Raw genomic sequence first — 24,194 nt, 5'->3', positions numbered from 1 at the left:
TTAGTGAGTAAAACTCTAATGTCTGTTCCAAACTCTGGGTTACAGAGACCTAGAGAAGCATTTTTCTTTTCTTTTTTTTTTTTTTTTTTCTTATCATAAACTCCACTCTGTCATCAGCTGTGGGGAAATTTAGTGTTTGTATTTTTATGTATTAGTTTTTAATTACATGAAAATGTACGTGGGGGATCCCTGTCCTATAGGAAATAGGACAGCTGATTAAAACAGGTATGTGGTGAGGATAAACATTCACAAGGAAAGAAAGAGGGAAATCGTTCATTCAAGAGCCAGGTCTCCTTTGATGCAGCCAGACCACCCACATGGATGCACGCTTGGGTAAAACTGGCACTCTCGAAATGGTGACTAGAAATAAGAGTGTATGTTCAAGCCTGAGGGCACCCGCCTCAACTTCTTGGGTTTCTATATAGATGATTCTGTTGGACCTATCAGGGAGAGGTTAAAGACAGCTTAGGGAATTGTGGGAGCAGAGACTGCGTGGCTGAGAGAAGGGTCAGAGAAGCTACTGATTACCCCCAAAACAGAGATGCATGGGGTTGAGCAGTTCGGGAATAAACGAATAACCATGATGGACAGGGAATCACGGATGTGAGAGGATGAGAGTTAGGCATGAGGTTCAGCAGAGCGAAGGGTGACTGAGCGTGTGGGCTCGAGGGCCTGGCTGTCACACCAGCAATGTGACCCGGAACACGACGCTCTGTGCTCTTGTCTGTCTTCACCTGTGAAGTGGAGAAGGTGACCGTCTACTGCGCATGGCTGTGCCGAGACGCGTGACTGTTTCATTAGACGCGTGTGACGGGCAGCACTCGTGACCACTAGCCATTCTTTTGTCTGGACAATTAGTGCCCTGTAGAGTGGCTTCTTCCTAATGCTGCGACCTTGTAATACAGTTCCTTATGTTGCGGAGTTCCTGTGACCGCAAAGTTATTGCTACTTCATAACTGTAACTTTGCTACTATTTTGAGTTGAAATGTAAATATCTGGCACACAGGACCCCTGTGGGGAGTCACAGTTCACAGGTTGAGAACCTCTGACTTTGTATCATTTATTCCTTTTCCAGTTATTTACAGTTTGATTAGAACCATCAACAACTAAATCAGCAGTTACCATGTAGCGTGACTAGTGCTACTCTTACTGATTTTGTTATTTTACTCATAAAATAATAAAGCAGAACTGGGCGTGGCAGCCCCACCTGTAGTCTCAGCACGTGGGAGGCTGAGGCAAGAGGGTTAGTGTGAAGCTGGCCTAGGTTATATATAGCAAGACCTTGTCTCAACCCTACCCCACCCCCCAAAAAATAAATTAGCAAATGAACAGAAAGCAGATCTACTAGTGAGAAAGAAGGGGGTGCAAGGTCATGATTGAAAATGAAAGGAAGATCTTCTGTGGTTTTCTATTTAAAGAACAGGTGCCTCTTTTTTCTTCCTCTTCTTTTTTTTTTTTTTTTTTTTTTTTTTTTTTTTTTGGTACTGCTCTGGGTGTGTTTGAACTCTCAGGGTGTTCTTACCCTCCCTGCTTTGAGTCTGTGATGTACTATTGTTCTTTCATGATTCAACTAAGCTGAACGGGCACCGTCTCTTAATTTTCTGTGTGCTGTGCATTCTCTATGATTAAATTTTCATGCTCCATCCTACATCCAAAATAATGTCTCAAAAATAAAGATCTGGCCAGGCGTGGTGGCGCACACCTTTAATCCAAACACTTGGGAGGCAAAGGCAGTGGATCTCTGTACGTTTGCGGCCAGCCTGGTCTACATAGAGTTCTAGGACAGCCACGACTATACACAGAGACCATCTCTGTAACAACAGCAAGGTCTGGTGGTGTTTTCCCATGCAAGAACCTTTCACTGGTTTCTTATTGATAAGACGATAAAGTCTGAAACTCTTACCTGGCCCCCTGCCCTCTGTGACTCTCTCCAAGGCTCACTGGAAGGCCCCCTCTTCTCTGCCTCTTCCCTGCAGACTCTCCAGTCCTCTACAGTGCCCTTCATTCAGTGTGCACTCACTGGTGCTTCCTATTTGCCAGAGAGTGTTCCTGTTCTGAGTGTGGATGAAAAGCCGGAATCAGAGTAACCAAATTCTTTGGGAATTTTTAATCCAGACAGAAATTCAGACAGTCGACAGAGTGAAATGGCAGATGTTAAAAATATGAAAGAAGGGGCTGGAGAGAGAGATGGGTCAGTGGTTAAGAGCTCTGGCTGCTCTTCCGACGGACTCAGACTCAATTCCCAGCAACCACATGGTGGCTCACCACCATCTGTAACTCCCAAGTCTCAGGGGATCCAGGCCCCTCTTCCAGTCTCCTGGGACACCAGCCACACATACATATGTGTAGACAAAACACTCCTACATGTAAACAGACAACATTAATTTTGGAGAAAGAATGTGAGAGAAAAGTAAAGCAGGGAGTTGGACCACGGGCTGTGTAAGGAGTGTTGCTGTCAGACAGCGAGGCCGTCCCTTGGCCTGGCTTTGGCCGCATAAAGACCTCAGAGAAAAGGAGGGAAGGCAGAGGGTGGGCATACTGAGGAGAGGCGCTGCAGTGGGACACGGTGCATGTGAGGGGCCCGAGCTGGTGCACAGTGAGCTACGAGGAGGCTGGACACGAGGGAGAGAAGCGAGACACCTGTCCTTGCTTCCCTTTCCAACCAGAGAGCCGAACTGATGTCAGCACGCGCCCACACCCATGCACAGCTTCACTAAAGATCTCATGTTATCTCCCACATAAAATATTCACTAAATGGAACCTTTTTTTTTTTTACACCTGAAATTGACTTAATTACATTACATTGAAATTACATGAGACTCCTCATGGCAAGACATAATCCTAGGTAATATCGTTTTTGGCATGATTATTGATCATACAGCTTTTAGAATGAAAGCCAGCTACTGGTCCCTTTGGGATACCGTCTCATCTCTCCTCTGCACCCTCCACCTTTCTCCCCCTCCAACCTCAACCCCTTCCTCATTCCTCTGCCCACCCTCTGGCTGACTCCCTTTTCCATTTTCACCCCCAGTGCCTTATTTCTGGAATACCCCTTTCCAGTGTGCACACAGGTCACTGGCTGGGATGTTTGCTCTCGGTCAGGTCTTCGTGATGCCTCTCAAGTCTCCTGTGAATCTTTTCACCCCGCCTCTTGAACTGTCATGACTGTTCCCATGTGTTGCTCCCTAATTTCTAAATATCCACCAAATTATAACTGACTGTAATTGGTTTTGTTTACTGTCGGTTTCTTGAACTTAGAGTACAAGATGTCGTTAGCTCAGGGTTGTTTTGTTGGTAGTTAGTTTCCATGGGCCATTTTGCTTCTTGGCACACTGAATTGTGGCAAGATCAATTATTTTGTGTGTGCTTGTCTCGTGAGGCTGGCCAGGTGCAAGGATTACAGGAATGTCACACTGTGCATAGCAGTGAACATCTAGGAGAATGACTAAGTCAGCACCCTCACTGAGGATGTGCTTGTTCCATAGATACACGCAGATAGGTTTTATATATATATATTTGGATGCCCACATTTTGTCTTGGCCAAGCAGGAAGCTCACTGAGAAGAGTTATCAAGCCAACTGCTTGGAAGGACGTGTAAGCAGCCGAACACTAAGTAGAAGTCTTCTTGAGCTTGTGACCCATCGATATGACATCATTTTCTTAGGCCTTCCGGCTGTCTTCCCTCCCATGCTATGCATTCCTCTGTCTGTGACACCCCCTCCCCTCCCCAGAGTGAACATCATCTTCTCCTCCCAGGACACACCTTTAAGTTTACCCATGATTAGCAGGGTAGTTCCAGCTTTCCCCTTAGCTGAGTACATACTTAAAACACTCGTCTGGAGAATATTAAAGACTTAGTTTCACTTTAAAGCCTTCAGTCTGAGTACAGTGTTGACATGTTTATTATTTAAACTTTCTTATCCACAAATATTAGATTTGTTGGATTGAGAGACTGAGACAAGAGACTAAATCTCTGTAGGCCTGTTTGTTCATCTGGTCATGAGTCTTACCCAGAAAGCTATTGTAATGGGATGTGTTCTGGGAGGGGCGAAGCCTGTCAGTCAGCTCTGCAGTGCAGCTGTTGCCGCTGATGTGGCTGATGATAATAAAGTGGACACTCTATGCAAGTAAGGTTCAGGGTTGGGTTGGAGGCTGGGGACTGCAGATGTAGCTCCCAGTCCCTGATTTGTTGTTAAGAACCAGCCCCACCCATGTGCTGATGTTTCTTTTCTTTTTCAATGATTTTTCAGAGACCTTAGGGCCAGAGCATGGTGATTGCAAGCATATTGGCTAATACAGATTGTTAGGTAATGATTTCCAGTTCCTGCACAAAACTAGGATTGGTTTTAGGCCATGTCAGTATGTCTTCTGATTTCATGTTCATAGATTTATTCTCATTTCTTGAGAGGTTGTTTGAGGCTTTTTGTTATGTTCTCTTGGTTCCATGCCAAGACTTTTTTATTTTTTAGATTATCTACTAGATAGACATTGAAGAATCAAGTTGGGGTTTATATACCCATTCTGCTTTACTAAATATTCTCAAAGGATTCATACAAGAAATTGCAACAATTTACGCCCTTACCAGCATTATATAATGCCGGTTCCAGGTGACCTGTATCCTATTATTTTGGTTTAACAAATCTGTAAATTCTTTGAAATGTTTGAATGCAGTTTTAATTTGTAGTTCTCAGATCAATTACATTTTGCACATGTATAAATTGTTCCTACTTATTTTTCTCCCTTAAATTACTTGTGTCTTTATCCCCCTTTGTCCCATTTACCCTTTTTCTTATTTAATTGAACAGTTTGAATGTGTTCCTCTTGATAGTCCTTCCCCTGTCTGAGATTTTTTTTTCCTATTGCCCTGTTATGCACCTAAACTTCCACTAGAGGGCATTCTCAAAGTTTTGCATTGTTCCAAGTTTCCTTGTCAGTTGAAATTACAGAGTATTTTCAAGATAAAAGTGATGATACTTAATACACATCTTTTTATAATAGGATGGAAGTTTGTAGATGTAAAGTATGAAAGGCAGGGGTGGGGAAGGGGCCATTCTGTGCTCTGGGTTTGGTTTGGTTTTGCTGGTAGAGAAAATCATGAAGAAATGGCCCTAAAATTAACAGTACCAAATGGTTTAAGAAGATTTCATTGTTAATTCCTCCACATTAGGAACTAAATTGATAGAAAATATTGAGAGTTGAGATAGTAAGAGTGAGTTCAGTCAGCTAATCAACAAACAGAAATATTCACCAATGGGCTGGAGAGATGGCCAGTGGATAGGAGCAATGTTACCCAGGTTCACGTCCCAGTAGTTGCGTGGTGGCTCACGGTCATCTGTCACTGCAGTTCTAGGGGACCCAACTCCCTTTTCTGTCCTCCACAGGCACCAGGCACATGTGTGGTCTGCATATATACATGCCAACAAGCATCCACACACATAAAACAAAACTAAATCTTAAAAAATGGGGAAAAAAATCTCCAAAGCCGTATTGCATACATATTATGAGAAGACAGTTTTATCTCGCTGTAAGGGACACAGGCTGTAGAGATGACTCTGCTGTTACAGGCTCAGCTCACAAGCAGAAGGACAATATACGGAGAGAGCATGTCAGAATTAATGTAGCTCTATGTAGGCTAAATCAGCTTTCTGCTCACTGGTGGTAAGCACGGGGATTGCGAGTGAACGCTGACCATCAGGACGAGGCCGGGATGTCCCCGGACCTTCCCGGGATGTCCCCAGGCCTTCCTTATCTTGCTTGTGTCTTTCCTTATGTAGTTGAGGAAACCGAGGACTAGATGATTAGTAAAAGTCCTCGTGCGTAGCTACCTTCCTTTAGGGCAACGTGACTTCTGGTTCATCTCCATGCAAGTGGTACTCCTGCCCCGGGAAAGAGAGAGAGCACTCACTGACATTCTAGCTTTATGATCTAGATGGTCAGTTCCACTTTGGTCCCATGTTGGTTGCCTTGCACATAGAGACAAGTTTTGCACAATTTATGAGACAACTTTTGCACCGTTTATTAACGGCGCCCTCTTGGTTACTGAGACTGCCTTATTCCCTGCTCCTCCCGGCCCAGAGTGGGCCCAGGATACTCAGCATCCAGCCTTGTGAGTGGGTGAGGATGACTGGGAGTCTGCGTAGGAAAGAAGCAGCAGTGTCAGGACAAGGAGAGAACAGCGGGCTCAGGAGAGTGCACAAAGACACTGGGAAATGAAGGAAAGGCGTGTCAAAGAGGTGACCGTGAGCCTGGGTTTGCTGCAGGGACTGAGACCCCAGCATCACAAGTTCCGAGTCACAGGATGGATTCTAATGCTGTCTCTGCTACTTACACCACTGTAAACAGTTTCACTTTATTTGTACAATGGGCTGAGTGTGTGTGTGTGTCTGTCACCAGTAGTCAGTATGTAAGGTTAAGAATTATACTGGTTGTTATTCTTGTAGGTTTTTTTTTGGGGGGGGGCAGGGAGTTTGGTTTTGGTTTTTGGTTTTTGGCTTTTTCGAGACAGGGTTTCTCTGTGTAGCCCTGGCTGTCCTGGAACTCACACTGTAGACCAGGCTGGCCGGAACTCAGAAATCCACCTGCCTCTGCCTCCCAAGTGCTGGGATTAAAGGTGCATGCCACCACTGCCTGGCTATTCTTGTAGTTTTTTAGTTGTAATAGTATTGGGGAATACTTGTTGGGCCTGATTATTTTGTTTTTGTTGTTGTTGCTGTTGTTATTTTTAGGTAAAGATGGGTAAGTAGATATATAATAATATAGACTGGAAGGAAAATACTGAGTTTTTCTAGGGTTGCCTGTAAATAAGTACATACTTTAGTTACATAAAATAGAGAAAGTGCATCTGGGTAATGTAAACGCCGGGATGATAGCAGTGACTGAATCCCGAGATGACAGCCTCTCATTCCTTCTAATGTCAATTTAAGGCAAATCATTTGAGTCAGTTTCTGTAGTTTGATTCAGGGTCGAGCAGTTGTGAAGTTTCTAGGAAGAGAGAATGCCTAGGAGAGATTTTAAATTGACGGTAAATTCCCATGACATTATTCATCTCCAAAACTGTAACATATATTTTGTAGCCACCAGGTCATCATCTTCCCAGTAGACTAGAAGAATTGACTTATTTGCATGATTTTGTCAGGATCTTGAAATTTAGCGACAGAGGTAGAGAGGCTTTTAAGGGAGGGAAATGAGACAGATGGGTTTTCTTTTCTGTGGTAAATAATGCGTCATCCTTTGTTTGTGGAGAGGACACTGTTTCTAGCAGTAGGAGACATTTAACCAATAGGAAGTTCATTTCAGATGTGAAAAGCGAGACCAGAGGCTGCGACCACGTTAGATGGGCAGTGAGTGACAGGAGCCACAGATCAGACAGTTGGACACAGGCAGACAGACCGGGCACAGGCAGTAGGGGCAGGCAGACTGGAACTCCCAGATTTGTGAATGTAAATTTAGCTACTGACTAAGCTAAGAAGATGAATCTTTTGGTAATGCCACCCACTTTCAGATGTGATTACAAGTTAGAGACAGAGGGAGGAAGTGCTGTAAATCTCTTTTAATTATTGTGATGCGTGGGGGTGGGGGTGCTGGCCTGTTAGCCCAGAGCCCGAGTGACCTCCGATCATTTTTCCTTTGGATTGCGACTCCCTGTAGAGCTGCGGGGCCGTGTGGACAGACTGGGCTATACTTCAGTGAATATTAACACACATCTCTGCCTCACTTCTGTCTTTGTTTCGTTCCTTAGACCTGGGAAGATCCTCATCTAACAGATAAGAGCACAAACTGCTGTGGAGATAACGACCCCATCGACGTTTGTGAAATAGGCTCAAAGGTTGGTCTCACGGACAGCATCTTCAAAGTCTGAGCATGCTCACTCCTCTGCTACTCAGACTCTATCTTTTTACTGCCCTTTCCTAAGTCTGGGCTCAGGTAAACCACAGCCGGTGAAATCCAGCTGCCGCCCGGTTCTGATACCGTACGTGACACAGCTGCATCTGTAGTAAGGACCTTAAGGCCTAAAGTAATCGCCATCGGACCCTTTATCGGAAGCTCGACAAGTCCTGTCTTCAGATTCTTTGCTGTTGTCTAGACAGAGACTTGAGTACTGATGAAAAGCAAGTGCTGGAGCTGGGGTGTGGCTTCATGGTAGGGTGCTTGCCTAGAAAGTGCGGGCCTCAGAACCTGGGGGTGGAGCCAAGGACACTGAGGCACACCAGAAATGCCAGTTCTAGGGAGGCAAACACAAGCAGATACCTGGACCTTGCTGGCCAAACAGCTGGGCCTGCTTGGTGAAGTTCCGGGCAATTGAGAGACCCTATCTCAAATGAAGGCAAGGGGAGCCCCAAGGAGTGACACTGGAGATTAACCTCTGACCTCACACGCATGCTTGCTTGCACTCACACGTGCATACAAACGTGCATGCACAGATACACAGACACACACACACAGACACACACACAGACACACACACACACGACAAACAACAAGCTTATGGACTCCTCCAGCGCATCAACTCCTCTGTCCTCCGCCTCCGTTTCTACGCATGCGCTGTTGTTTAGTGTTTTTCTGTGGTTTGTGGTCCCAGGAGAACCTCTCCTCTTTGAGGTCAAGCTCTTGTAGACATCTTTCTCTCACCGTTCCCACAGACCTGTATAAGCTGTTGTGTGTCCCTCCGACCCCGTACATGTGTTCTAGATTTCCACACTTCCTGCCTGTAAGGGGCGTTTTCTTCTTCTTTCTCTTTAGTATCAACAACTCCTCTTTCATCTTGGGCATCTTCCCATCAGCCTTTCCTCTCTCTGCACAGAGCCAGGTAAGAGCTTTCAGTACCCCTCCGTCTCCTACTGCTCTCTGAGCTGCCGCTCCCTTGTGAAATTGGTCTGTCCTCCCTCCCGCCATCATTTCCAGCACACCACCGTCCCTGGGTCCCCGACAGCACTGTAGGGCTGTGGGTTTCCTTCAGCGCTCGCTACCCCGCAGTCCTCTTCCTCCATTGAGGTTTGGCAGTCTTGCACGGAACTTGTATTACATCACAGAAGTTTACTTTCCCTCCGAGTATTCTGGCTCCCTCCTGACAGTTTCTGTTGCAGTCTTTCCTTCTGCCCGCATCCGGAGGAGCAGGAGGGCGAGCCCTTGTCAATGCCGGTCCTCCTCCTAAGGGCCCCAGGTTTTGTTCTTAAATTGATAACTCATATCCTTGCATTCAAGCCTATACTCTGATGTCTCCTGGGCCTCTCCAGCTTGTATCCCAAATTGTATTTGCTTTTTCCTTTTTTAAATTTACAGCTCTCAGTAGCTTTTAAGGTGGGGGTCGCGGTAGCTGGCAACGTGAGCCACAGAAGGCGTAGTGGCTAAGCAGGGGAGATACTGCCTGCAGACAACACGGCCCCTTCCTTCACCGCTCCACTCTTCCTCCAGAAACCGGCATCATCCTGATGGCTGGTTGGCTTCTCTTCACCCAGTTAATGATGCAATATTGATTTTGTGTCCCAAAGAGCTCTCAAAACAAATTCTTTCCCTTCACGCTACCAATAGCTTCATCTAGTTTGATATTAATGTCTCATTTTACGTATTCTTTCTACTAAGCCAATTCCTCGTTGGGTTTTTATTGTGCCAAACTCATCTGCCTTCTGGTAGGGCCTCTCCTGGCGTTCTTTCTTACTACTTGTTTGCCCACTGCCCACCAGATCTAATCCATCTGAACGGGCCTTCAGCCATTCTCTTTCTGGAGAGAGTTGGGTTTTCCCACCACGCCCTCTTATCTTTGTTGAGCTGAAAACTCCCTGCTCTGGGCAGCGCTGGGCCGCCATGGCCTCTTTGCTAGGCACATGCGCAGTTCCGCGGTCACGCAGATGTCAGCATCTTCACTTTTTTGAGGTGGTAAAGCTCTGAGGTCAGGGGTGTCCACTGCATCTGTCACGGCTGGGCTTAATGCCTGGCTCCGAGAATATGCTTAATTTAAAGAATGCCCAAGAAAAGGGGAAATCATTTGAAATGTAAATAAAAAATATATCAATAAAAAAAATAGAAGGAAAAAAATAAAGAATGCCAAGTGGAATACCATCTTCTGACTTAGTTGAAATCACTTGGGAACTTAACCTTCCTCAGGGCATCTTAGGATTCTTGCTTCTCTTGTCGTTTCCAATGTCCATCATTCTGATTCCCTCTTGTCATCTCTTAAACGTCCATGCTGTTTGTTGCTTTTTCGTGTCTTGATTTTCTACTTTCTTTCCATTTTCTCCAGCATTCTGGGATCTCTTCCCTTCTCATTCCCCCTCTTATTCCTGCTCCTTTTGTGCGGTGAGAGCTCCTTTCTGCCTCAAAATTCTGATGTTTATACAGAGACTTGTCAGGATTCATGTGTCTGTTACTGTTATTCTTGCCTGGCACATGAATTCAACAAAAAACATGAAGTATTGATTTTTTTTTTCAAATTTAAGGTACAGTTTTTTGAATTTATTTTTTAAAAAATATGTTCTTCTAAGAGGGATAAAGAGGTGTGTATAATAGTAAATAGGCTACAAAAACAGAGAAATGATCAATGATTGTAACGAATACCTCCTCTGCCAAGATTCCATGCTGGACTCTTTGGTTTCCTGCCCATTTCCTATTTCATAACAAGTGGAGATCACTAAGTTAAGTAAAATGTAATTGTCGGAAAGATTATGTTTCTAATTTTTTTTCTTATTCTTGGGCTATAACTCTTGGGGGCATAGTCAATTCCTATTTAGTACAAAATATTCAGTCAACTTAAAACTGGTAAAAATATTAATGGCATCTTATTTTCACCCATATCAACATGTCATTGAACGTGTAATTAGTGAGACTGGAACTGGAACACATGTTAGCATCATTTGACATAAACTGACATGACACAGTCACACTTCTCTGTAAGCCAAGAATGATACTAAGAAAACTCAATGTGGGTTTTTTGTGTGTGTTTGTGTATGTGTTTTGTTTATTTGTTTTTTTTCGAGACAGAGTTTCTTTGTATAGCATTGGATGTCCTACAGCTAGCTATGTGGACAAGGCTGTACTCGAACTCACAGAGATCCGGCTGTCTCTGCCTGCCAAGTGTATTTTTATTGAAGCCTTTTTTTTTTTTTTACATTTTACATATAAAGTGTAGAATATGGTAGGTGTGTAGTGTATAATTATTGAAGACTATATTAATTATTGTTATTCTAGAACTTGCAATATTGTAGGCCTGCCTACTATTTAAACCCTATCCAGAAAATTCACCCATTCCAGACTCTGCTTGGTCCATGAGACGGCTTGTATATGCTTGACCCAGGGAGTGGCAGTATTTGGAGGTGTGGCTTGGTTGGAGTAGCTGTGTCTCTGTGGGTGTGGGTGTGGGCTTTAAGACCCTCATCCTAGCTGCCCAGGAAGCCAGTCTTCTCCTGTTTGCCTTTGAAACAAGAGGTAGAACTCTGAGCTGTTCCAACACCATGCCTGCCTGGATGCTGCCATGCTCCTGCCTTGAAGATAATGGACAGAACCTCTGAACCTATAAGCCAACCCCAGTGAATTATTGTCCTTACAAGAGCTTCCTTCCTTGGTCATGGTGTCTGTTCACAGCAGTAAAAACCTAACTAAGACAGTCCACAACAATAGACAACCTATTCACACTGTTGTGCATGGCTTGACACACTGTAACTTCCCATTATTCTCTGTTGTTAACTGGGCCTGGTTGGAATTTTTCCCCTCTAGGACAGAATCACTATGGAGCATAGGTTTAAAGACCCCTCTTATAATTGATTATTCCAGGATCCTGAGACCCTGCATTTAGTACAACTATTCTAATAAATCCATGTAGATCCCAGAGGCAAAAATACTCTCTGTAGAAGACTTTTGGAAAAGTACATATATGAGCTCCAGCACGGGGACATAAGAAATGTTCTCTACTCTACTGGTGTGAAACTAAAACCTACAAGACTGTGGAAGAATTTGCTCAAGTCATCTCTTAGGATTGTGGAGAACAAATTCAACCCAACATTTATGTCAGAAGATCCTGCCTTTTGAAATTTCCCTACAAGAGCTGGAAAAGACTTGCTGGTTTTACCTGAAACCAGGGAACAAACTTATGGTCTTGCTTCAGAATCTCAGTCTAGTTTACAAACTGAATAGCATTTGCTCCAGCAGAAGTGGTCACAGCATGTGCTGCATCTTGTCACCGCAAGGATAGAGTGGCAGCCCAGCTGGGACAGTCGATGTCCTCTGGCAACTAGAACAACTGATTCCCCTAGTCAGCGTGAGCCACAGCAGAACTAAATGAGAAGTCAATATGGTCACCTTTGAAAAAGCAGGGTCAAGGGAGTCAAGGGAGTGTCCTTAAATGAGCTAGAAGAAAAATGGAGGTGAGAAGTCTTTGAACATACCTAGCTACTGGGAGATAGAAAGAAACAGGAGCTTGTTAGTTGATAATAGACTGAGGGGCACAAACAGAAAAGTTTAACATTGCAAAGGGTGCTTAGGAACAAACCGTAAAATCCTTATGAAGCTGCCACACTCTAGTAAAAACCAAGGCAACATGTTTGTGCTGACTGCATGTGCAGTCTTCTCATGAAGGAAATGCACAGTTTGGGGTTTGTGTTTCCCCCTCTGTTCAAATTGCAGCCAAGCAATGCTTCGTTTGAAATAAGGCTCCCTCCCTCTCGGTGTTATTCTGCGATCAGAGGCTATTGCGTCTGATGAACTCATTTTTTGTTGTGTTGTTGGAAGATAAGTCTTGTGAGTAAGAAAACAAAGTCATTGAGAATGGAAATTCCCGAGAACCTCTCTGCTGCCTGCCTCTGCATTGAGGCTGATGTCTGAGGTGGCTGAATCTTTGTCAGAGCAGCGTGTCTCTGGAGCATCCATCACCTCTTGCACGGAGAGGCTAGTAAGCCAAACATGTCTCCAGACAGCCAGTATCTCCTAGAAGTCAAAACTGCCTCTGGTTGAAAGCAGCTTGACCAGTGTATCTCTGAGTTACCCAACAACACGGCCAGCTTTTCATTGAAAGTTGCACAGAAACTTCAAACTCAAGATGTTTTGTTTTATGATGATATTACAGTTCCTTTGGTCTCTTGTACTATGCTCTTCTGAATGAAGCCTTGTCTTCAAGGGTTTGTACTTCTAGATACTGTAATTGCTTCTCCTGAAAGCCCTAGATCCTTCTGCCTGTTCTGTTCTCTAGGTCCTCTCTGTCCACATCCTCTTTAGAATGGAGAATCACCATCAGTGAATACTATATGACCCAGCCTGAAATGTTACCCTTATCTGCCAGCTGCAAAGTCGCCCTGTGAAGTGCGTCAGGTTTGAGAGTAGGCATACTCCACGTTAGAAATATCACCCCCATTTTTATAAGTATCTGTACACTTCCTTTTGGACTTTGAGGATCAAGAATTTAATAGATGATAGACTAGCCACAGGAGACCCTAATGTGATTGTTTCCACTCTAAAGATGAGGTTTCAGTCCCATTGATACAGGCGTATACATATCTGCTGTGTGGTAATCACTTCATGTACACTTAGGTTAAGACCTGAGAGCCATTTTGCAAATGTGTTGAATGAAATTACTTGATTTTATGGTTTAACATCATTTTCTTTCTCTAAACAAACACTTTGAAATCCTGCAAATGACCTGATTTTGCACACCTTATTTTTGGAATAGAAAACTCCACTTTTAATTATAAGGAAATTTGTCTCCTGAAATATGTTCATAGTGTAAGCTTATAGAGGAGCTCAGTAGCCAATTAAACCTTTAAAAATAATGGAATATAGCAGAACTGCCCAAGTGGGGAGGCTGCAATCTCACCTGGAAGGGGAAAGGAAATAACCAGGGGAGGCGGGGAGGCGGGGAGGCGGGGAGGCGGGGAGGCGGGGAGGCGGCCTGGATGTGAGACAGGAAGGGGGAAGGGGAGCAGGATCAGATGTATGGGGGGGGGGGGTCAGGAGAGAAGCCTAGAGGGCCAAGAGAAGCAGTGGAAATAAGCAGTCTGGGGTGGGGGGAGGTAGGGGGACCCTCTAGAAAGTACCAGGGACCCAGGAGGTAAGACACTCTCCGGACTCATTGTGGGTGACCTTAGCCAAAATGCCCAACACTGGGGAGAGGGAACTTGAAGAGCCCACTTCCTGTAGATGGATAGGGCCTCAAGTGGCGGGACAATGTTACTAACCCACACTCAAATTCCTGACTCAGAACTGTTCCTGTCTAAAAGAACTGTAGGGACAAAAATGGAGAAGAGACTGAAGGAAAGGAGGTCCAGTGACCGGCCCAGCTTGGGATCCAGCTCACAGCGGGTCACCAAGGCCTGACACTATTATTGATGCTATGGTGTGCTTACAGACAGCAGCCTGGCATGGCCGTCCTCTGAGAGACCCTACCAGCAGCTAACTGAGACAAAAGCAGATGCTTATATACAACCATTAGACTGAAATCGGGGATCCTTATGGTTGGATTAGGAGAAGGACTAAAGAAGCTAAAAGGGAAAGTGACCCCATAGGAAGACCAGCAGCCTCAATTAACCCAGACCCCAGGGAGCTCCCAGAGACTGAGTCACCAACCAGGAGCACACACAGCCTGGCCCGAGGCCCTGGCACATATGTAGCAGAGGTCTGGCCTCAGTGGGAGAAGATGAGCTTACTCCTCAAAAGACTTGAGGCCCTAGGGAAAAGGCAGGTCTGTTGTGGAGGGAGAGGGAGCACCCTATCAGAGGGAAAGGGGAGGAGGAATGGGATGAGGAACTGTGGGAGTAAGGACTGAGGGGGCCAACAACTGTAATGTAAATAAAATAATTTTTTTAAAAAAAATTTAAAAGGCTATAAAAGAAGCTCAGGCATTGGCAACCTGAAGGTCTGATATCCCTTTCTCAAGCCAATGAGCATCTGAGTCAACTGCTGGTATAGTATATGTATATGTATGTACCTGTGTGTATACATGCATATGTACACGGGAGAGGGCATGAGCATTTATGTTACATGCTATGAAGATCGGAAGTCAGCCCCTGGTATCATTCCTGCTCAGGTTTTTGAGGCGTGGTTTCCCATGGACCTTTGGCTCTCATGGACCATTTGGCTGAGCTGGTGATCAGAGACTCGGGGGTCACCTTGCTTCTGATTCCCAGCACTGGGGTCACAAGCGCTACACCCAGCTTTCAACCGGAGTCCTGGGAATCGAACTGAGGTCCTCGTGCTTACATAGCAAGTGCTGAGCTCCTGAACCATCTCCTGGCTCAGCTTCTGACTTATTTTATCCTAACCTCACTTCTCAGCATCTTTTGAGCCTGTTTTGTCTCTGTGTGGCACTAACGATCAATCATGCCACTGTCGTGTTGTCTTCTTAAGACAACCTTCACTGTGTTCAGGTATGAGAATACAACACTTGTTGGGGCTGGTGTGAGGTAACCTTTTCTTGAGGACTGATTCAATTCTTTCAGCCTCTTTTACACTGTATGTATTTCTGAAGTAAGATCCAGACTGTGACCACAAAGTGTGGCTACCTCACCTTTCCCATGATGGGGTTGTTGTCATTCTTTTTAAATTGTATCACATTTTTTTCATCACTTATTTATTGTGTATGTGTGTGCAGCACACATGTGTGCATACTCATGGGTGTGTACCCATGCCACGGAACAGATGTGGAGGCCCGAGAACACCTACTGGCATCCCCCTCCATGGCCTGTGCTCCCCAGATGTGTTGGGCAGAAAGCCAGACAATTGCAGGGCCTCCTCCTTGGGTGGCTTCCTTCTGCAGTCCTGGTTCTACACTGCTTGTGGCTTAATGTCTGGGTTTCTAGAAGGACACTGTTTGATTGTTTTGTTTGCTTAATTAGCAATTCTTTCTTGGGTGAGAATAGAACTTTTGAGATGCTCGTTCCTGGAGAGGCAGGCTTTCTGACCATTTCTACGCAGTTTATGTTTGCTGGAACTATACATGTTTCTGTCGTTCGAGTGCGGTGTTATGGATAAACCTTCCCAAGCCTTGCAAATGACGGGCCTTTTCTCTGTGAAGGTTCTTTCGCGTGGAGATGTGGTCCATGTGAAGATCCTTGGGACTTTGGCACTTATCGATCAGAGTGAAACAGATTGGAAAATAATTGCTATCAATGTGAATGATCCTGAGGCTGAAAAATTTCATGGTAAGTCTGGACCTCCCCCCCCCCCAAAAAAAAAAAACAAAAAAACCCAGAAGTAAATGAGTGTGTCATTGGGATTCTTGGAACTGAAAAGAGAGATGATTCATATATTTAGGGGTTAGGCAGAGTTTTAAAACTCTCCTTCTATAGTCCACAGAGATTAGCTTAATATATTTTTATGTGAGTTGTGCATATTCCTAGGAAAAGGAAGGAAAAAGAAAAGTTGAAGACAGAAAAATGGTACTTTGTGTGGGATACAAAGAAGTTGCTACCTTCTGTCTTACCCTCCCCTCCCCTCCCCTCCTTTTTCTTCCCCTCCCTTCCTCTTCCCTCCCCTCCCATCCCCTTTCCCCCTCCTGTCTCCCAACTTTCTCCTAAGCTCTTCTGCATAGCCCTTTTGTTCTGCAAGCAGTGTGTCTTTATGGCTAGTTCTCTCCCGCCCCCAGACAGGGTTTCTCTGTGTGGCCCTGGTCATCCTGGAACTTACTCTGTAGACCAGGCTGGCCTCAAACTCAGCCTTCTCTACTGTCTTCCTTCTAGGAGAGCCCAAATCTGCCTGCCTCTGCCTCCCAAGTGTTGGGATTAAAGGCATGCGCCACCTAGGCTATGGATAGTTCTTAACCTGTGTATTTCCTTTGACTTGAGTTGGTACTTAGAAAGACAGGGACTTCCTAAACATTTCCTGATTCTTCTGATTCTTATTTTAATATTTTATGTCTCTTCCTAAATTATTCTAATAATTCTAAGTATCACATCTCAAGCTATATTTATGTTGGAGGAACTCTCGCCTCGGGGTGGAGGAGGGGGAATGTAAACCAGCATCTACTGCCTCCTTCCAGGGCACCGGCACCAAACCTAAGTGCATCCCACCCAAGCCCACCTCAGGGAAGCAGTGAGTTTATGGGCTTCCTTCAGAACCCTCATGGGTGAGGGCTCTTCACAGGAGTGTAGATGACATCAGAGCAGCCACACCAGCAAAGTCATCCCTGTGCAGATGATAACTTGCATGTGGAGGGTGTGCCTCTTCAGGTAGCCTTCCGCAGTCTCTAGCACCTCTCGAGACCACAAGGGTATGTGCAGTTAAGGTAGAGTTATATACAGTAGCTGGGAGGGGCAGGAGAGAGTGACAGATGGGTCTGATTACCTTCTCTACTATCTTCCTTCTACAAGAGTACGTCACCATGCCCTAGTCCTGAGGTCCCACACTCCGCACTGAGATCTCTGATGAAGGTGACAGCTGTTAAACTCAGATGTTAGTATATATATGATATGTTCCTTCACCGACTTCAAGCAATGATTCTAAACTGTCCAGTGTAGAACGTAGGGTTTTGAAGTTTTTTTCATCTTTCTCATCCATCACTTCCAACCCAGCCTCTCACAGCCTTACTGTTCTGTGGTGTCAAAAATATAAATTTGTCTATAGGTGTAGTATGCTCGCCCAGCATGCTTGTGGAAGCTTTGTGATAACAACAACAACAAATACAGTCCTTAAGTTATATTCTTTAAATATAGTTTGTTCTTGCTTTGACTCTTGGTTAAGTCTTAAAATCTAAAACTGAGTGGAATTTACGATGTTACTGTGTAAACCCTTAAGTGATCAGCTATGCAAGAACTCCGAGCTCCGGTACAGCCACCATGGGCATCTCTCAGTCCCCCCTGGGCTGGGTCCACATTTCCTAAGCTGTAGTCTTCCTTTTTATTATTATTATTATGTATTTATTTTCACTTTTATTGTTAGCTACCCATTCATTTTCCAGTTGGTTCTCAGAGTCTTGCCCATGTCTGATTACTTTCCTTTTTAGCATGACGTTAAAACATATAGAGTAGTGACCTGAGATAGAAGCTCCCATATGCAGTTGAAATTTCCATCACACAGGCGGAAGTGGTTCTGTGGTGATTTAAACAGTGTCACCTGTCTTTCTGATGATTTGTTTTCTTTCTTCTTTTTATTCTTAGAGAATTTCTTCCATGTATACATGGTCAAATCTTCTCTCTACCCATTTCCCCCTCCAACTCCCATCAGCTTCCCCCCAACACGTCACTCTCCCAACTTGATATCTGCATTTTTTGTTTTGCTTTAGAGAATAGCTCATGAAGTCTAATTAGTGCTGTGCATGGGACCGTTGCTGTGGGGCCACTGGGGACTCATGGGTAATGACTACCAGCCATGCCCTTAAGGAGGAATGAATGCTTCTCCTTCCCAAGCAGCTGTTCACTCACTGCCAGTCACACCCTAGCTCCCTACGAGCTCCTTCCTTCCGTATGCGTGCTGAAGTTCTGGCTGGTTTAACCTTGCAGGCCTTAGGAAGGCAACCACAGCTGTATAAGTTCATGCATGTCATGTTCAGAAGTCGGCATTTTGCACCACTCCTCCCGTGTTCCAGCTTTTATATTCTACTTCCTCTTCCTTGATATTTCCTGAGACTTGGAGGGTAGGGCTGAGGATGACAAGCCCAGGGATGGAGATGAGGGTGGGGTGGCAGATGGAGAACTCTGGCTTAGCTCTGTAGACCAAGGCTTTCTCCATGCTCTCTACTGCAGTTCTTGATGAGAAACACCTTATCCTTATTGACTGTTCATTGTGAAAAATGGGCACATACCACATCCTCAGGGTGGACCAGAGATTAAATACCTTTTGTAGGAAGGAATATCAGAGAAGGGAAGCTTATTGGGTAAACCCTCAGGGCCCATCTAGATACCTCATTACCATGGAGAACTCTGATCTGTGTGACTGTCAGTCATGTTCCTATGTGGGGAGTGTGGTCACATGTTCCAGGCCAGGAATCTGGTAGGGAGCAGGGAGAGGTCTTCTGTCCTCTGATGTCTGGGTGCTGAGGTCTTTGAACCCACTCAGCCTTACCAAGTTTCCTGGCATTGGTCCCCTTCTTACTTTTCTTGCCACAACCAAGGCAACTGACAAAAGATGTGGAAGAGTGTTCCTCTTTCTCCACATCCTCGCCAGCACCTGTTTTCTCCTGAGTTTTTGATCTTAGCCATTCTTACTGGTGTGAGGTGAAATTTCAGGGGTTTTTTGAGTTGCATTTCCCTGATGTCTAAGGATGTTGAACATTTCTTTAGGTGCTTCTCAGCTATTCGATATTCCTCAGGTGAAAATTCTTTGTTTAGCTCTGTGCCCCATTTTTAATTTGGCTTTCTGGAGTCTACCTTCTTGAGTTCTTTGTTTATCTTGGATATGTTGGATGTAGTATTGGTAAAGATCTCTTCCCAATTGGTTGCCATTTTGACCTTTTGACAATGTCCTTTGCCTTACAGAAACTTTGTAATTTTATGAGGTCCCATTTATCAATTCTTGATCTTAGAGCATAAGCTATTGGTGTTCTGTTGAAGAAATTTTCCCCTGTGCCCATGTCCTCAAGGGTCTTCCCCAGGATCAGTTAGACCACTAAATGGTCCCATAACCCCTAAAGATAGAAGTGGTCATTGACAGTCTCCCAACCAAAAAAAAAAAAAAAAAGCACAGTTTCCCTTATGAATATCAATGCAAAAATACTCAATAAAATTCTTGCCAACTGAATCTAAGAACACATCAAAACAATCATTCACCATGATCACATAGGCTTCATCCCAGGGATGCAGGGATGGTTCAATATATGGAAATCCATCAATGCAATCCACTACATAAACAAACTCAAAGAAAAAAAAAACCACATGGTCATTTCTTTAGATGCTGAAAAAGCATTTGATAAAATCCAGTATCCTTTCATGTTAAAGGTCTTGGAAAGAACAGGAATTCAAGGGCCATACCTAAACATGATAAAAGCAATATACAGCAAACCAGTAGCCAGCATCAAACTAAATGGAGAGAAACTTGAAGCAATCCCACTAAAATCAGGGACTAGACAAGGCTGGCCTCTTTCTCCATATTTATTCAATATAGTACTTGAAGTTCTAACCAGAGCAATTAGACAACAAAAGGAGGTCAAAGGGATACAAATTGGAAAGGAAGAAGTCAAACTATCACTATTTGTAGACGATATGATAATATACTTAAGTGACCCCAAAAACTCTACCAGAGAACTCCCACAGCTGATAAACAACTTCAGCAAAGTGGTTGGTTATAAAATCAACTCAAGCAAATCAGTAGCCTTCCTATACTCACAGGATAAGCAGGCTGAGAAAGAAATTAGGGAAATGACACCTTTCACAATAGCCACAAACAGTATAAAGTATCTTGGTGTTACTCTAACCAAACAAGTGAAAGATCTGTATGACAGGAACTTCAAATCTTTGAAGAAAGAAATCGAAGAAGACTTCAGAAGATGGAAAAATCTTCCATGCTCTTGGATTGGCAGGATTAATATAGTAAAAATGGTCATCTTGCCAAAAGCAATCTACAGATTCAGTGCAATCCCCCCATCAAAATCCCAACTCAATTCTTCATAGAGTTATAAAGGGCAATTCTCAATTTCATCTGGAATAACAAAAACCCCAGAATAACTAAAACTATTCTCAACAGTAAAAGAACTTCTGGGGGAATCAGTATCCCTGACCTCAAGCAGTACTACAGAGCAATAGTGTTAAAAACTACATGGTATTGGTACAGTGACAGGCAGGTAGATCAATGGAATAGAAATGAAGACCCAGAAATGAACCCACAGAATTATGGTCACTGGATCTTTGACAAGGGAGCTACAACCATGCAGTGGAAAAAAAAGATAGCCTTTTCAACAAATGGTGGTGGTTCAACTGGAGGTCAGCATGCAAAAGAATGAAAATTGATCCATTCTTATCTCCTTGTACTAAGCTCAAGTCCAAGTGGATCAAGAACCTCCACATAAAACTGGATACACTGAAACTAATCATCAGGAAGCTTTTAAAAGTATTCTATAGGTTTCCCTACCTACCAAGGCAGAGGCAGAGTGGATGGAGACACGGTCACTGCAGGTGGTCAGGCAAGTTGGTGACTTAAAGGAACCTGAGCACAGACTGTCTTTGAGGATATGGACTAGCTGCAGTTTCGGTGGGCTACTTCGCTACATCAAGCCAGGGTGTCTTAGCACAAGGTCCTTGGATTGCTGGAGTTGGGCATCATCCTGTGGTATGCTCACCCGATTGTCTGATGATGATTAGTGGTTGTTAAGTCCTCTCTTTTCCATGATGACAGTAAGGGGTTCTGCTTCTTTGTTCTAGTGCTTGATACGTTCGTGGGCCTGCTTTCTCTGTATGGTGTTTTAGACGAAGGGTAAGAAATATATCTTGGTAATTTGGTAGTTAGTTCTATTTGTAGGTTTTTGAGGGACTTCTTATGATTTTCACAGTGGCTGAACTAGCCGACACTCGCATGAGCATGCATTGTTTGTTTTCCTCACGATTGGCATTCTAAATGAGGTGACATGAAGTTTGCTTTACTTGCGAGGGTGTGTGCATGCGTGCACAGGTGCACTCATTCTTGTGCAGGCCGGAGTCTGACATCAGGTATCTTCTTTAACCACACTCCCCTGTTTGTTTGTTTGTTTGTTTGTTAGTTTTTTGAGAAAGGGTCTCTCTTGGAACCTGGAGCTTATGGATTGGCTGGTCCGGCGGGCCAGCGATGCCCAGAGTTCTGCCTGTCTGGGATTACAGAGAAGCATTGCCTGGCTTTCGTGGCAGTTCTGAGGCTCAGCACTCACGTCCGTATGCTTGTGTGGTGACGCGTCACCCACTGAGCCATCAGTGCAGTTTAACTGCATTTGTCTCCCTGATGGCTAAGGGCAGTGGACGTTCTTTCATATATTTACTTGCCTGGCTTGCATCCTCTTTGGAGAACTGATTAATCCCATGTTCAGGACAACGGGGACCACACAGTGGGAGCTCAAAACACTTCCAAAAACCAACATTACCAAGTTTCACATTCTCTACCTGTATTGGACACTGAAATCTTTTAAAAGCTAAATAAAGTTTAAAATGAAATACCCAGTTAGAAAATTACCCCCACTCCCTTTGTGGCTCATTAACACTTGGGAAGCACTGAGACCATTTTATCAGCTGTAATTAGTTTCCAGTCCTTAATGCTTCATAATGGTGCCCTAATGGTCCAAAAGAGTTAATAAGACTCCCAGGCACCTACTCATACTGAAGATGGTGAGGCTGTCAGAGATAATAGCTCTGGGTTAAGAAATAAGAAAATATCTAAGAAAGAAAAGAAAGAACGAACCCAGCTGGAGCCTTTAAGCAGGTTGGAGTACAGGGGCTCCTGTCACACTTGTCTGGTGTGCATAGCTGCCTGAGGACCTTAGTGGGGTGCGTGATGGGGATCTGCGAACTTGGCAGCCGTTGCTCCCAGTTTTGTCTTTAGCTAAATGAAAACTGCTGTCTTCTGTCCTGTAAAAACTTTTGCTTCTCAAGTGATTTTAGACTTTCAAATGAAAGCTTACGAACCACAGCTTAAAAGCAGAACAATAACATTGGTTTTAGCACATTTGGAATGAGTAGTCACATGAGCTGACCTATGAGGAACGTCTTTTACATCAGGAGGTTGGAACCTTTTCACAGGTCAGCATCAAACTGTCCTAAAGTTAGTTACCAGAGTTTTTAAGTGTTTCAAATGTGTAGAATGTGAAGGTTCAGTTACGAAAATGTAAACATTAATTAGACATCATATGTTCTTTTATTGTCTTCCAGGATAAGAATGAACATGTAGAAAGTGTGTCAGTTTGGACATGATCTCACTTCATATGTGTAAACATGCCTAGTGTCCCTGCCATTTAAAAAAATAATCAAATTATCATGTTCTTAATTTTCTTCTTTCTTCCCAGAGTATAATTTAATATTGTCACTGGAAAGCAAAGTAAAGGAAGAGGGATGGAGGTGGGGAGGGAGGGACGGAGGGAGGGAGGGAGGGAGGGAGGGAGGGAGGGAGGGATGGATGAGTATGGGGAGGGAGGGGTGGAGGGAGAGGATTTAACTGCAGTCCTAAGGCAGAATGTCTCTGCTGACTGCTATAGCCAGGGGCAGACTGTTAGAAGACAGTGGTGCATGCTCTCTTGGGCTCAGTGGGGACAGCCAGCTGGAGGGACAGACAGCTCATGACTCTTGTATTCCTAGAGCTCTAGTGTATGCAGCACACTGCCTTGTGTCTAGGAACAATGCCAGATGCTACTAGAATAACCTGTTTATCATTACACAACTTTAATCAAGATGTGTTCTCCTCCCCGCCCCACCCCCTTTGTTTAAGCTGCGAGGAGAGGGAATAGTTAGTAACTCAACAAAATATAACTTGAGCCCTTCAAATCCTGTCTGGTTCTAGACCACGATCTTCATAATGTATCAAGTTAGTCAAGTTTGGGGGTTTTTTAAATTTTTTTGTAACTTTTGGGGGAGTGGAGACCATTTTTCCTGAGGCAGTAATGAACCAGTGATAATTACAAGTCTGCTAGAGAGAGAGGTAGCTCTTTTGATGTCTGTCCTTTGATTTCATTAATGGTTTAGAGGCTTGGGTGTGTGGGGAGAGGGTGTGGTGTATATCATTAGGAACTAATTACTGGGAATCTCTTGCTTCTTATTTGAACCTTGACCCCTGTAGGTTTTATGACTGTAGTCTTATTCCTATGACACAGTATCTTGGGGAGGTATAAGTCCTAAATGTTTCCATTTGCTTGGAAAAGTCATATAACCCCCCCAAAGCCCTAGAGCTGTTGCCCTCTTATTCTTGCCCACCCCCCAGGTTTCTACATTCCTTTCTTAACTAGACCTTTCACCTGCCTTCCTCTGTAAGCAAACAGCAATCTTCAGGGTCATTGCTAAAGGAAAGTTTGTTGCCATAATTATTAGCAATATATCAATTACACACATTGATACATTGATGACATTTGCTGGGGTGGTTTCACACCTGTACATATTTCAGAACCACAGATCCAGCTGTGGGATCGTGAGACAGGTGTCTTGGGAATGCAGCACACTTTTTACCGCTTAGGAAGATTCTTTTTTTTTTTTTTTTTTTTTTTTTTTTTTTTTTGAGACAGGGTTTCTCTGTGTAGCCCTGGCTGTCCTGGAACTCACTCTGTAGACCAGGCTGGCCTCAAACTCAGAAATCTACCTGCCTCTGCCTCCCAAGTGCTGGGATTAAAGGCATGTGCCACC

At 44.2% G+C, this 24,194-nt stretch overlaps 1 protein-coding gene across 1 annotated transcript in view; it reads left to right on the top strand.

Moving 5' to 3' along the window:
• The window catches only part of Ppa2 (inorganic pyrophosphatase 2), a 66,584-nt gene that overhangs the window by 25,378 nt on the left and 17,012 nt on the right, over positions 1–24,194 (top strand). Inside the window, exons 6-7 of the mRNA XM_052179210.1 lie at positions 7,739–7,825; positions 15,992–16,118. Coding sequence (XP_052035170.1) covers positions 7,739–7,825; positions 15,992–16,118 — 214 coding nt within the window. The remainder of the gene's footprint in view (positions 1–7,738; positions 7,826–15,991; positions 16,119–24,194) is intronic.

The sequence above is a fragment of the Apodemus sylvaticus genome, chromosome 4, assembly GCF_947179515.1.
Source record: "Apodemus sylvaticus chromosome 4, mApoSyl1.1, whole genome shotgun sequence".
NCBI lineage: Eukaryota > Metazoa > Chordata > Mammalia > Rodentia > Muridae > Apodemus > Apodemus sylvaticus.
The sequence above is the reverse complement of the archived record's forward strand: the minus strand, read 5'-3'. Positions and strand labels throughout refer to the sequence as shown.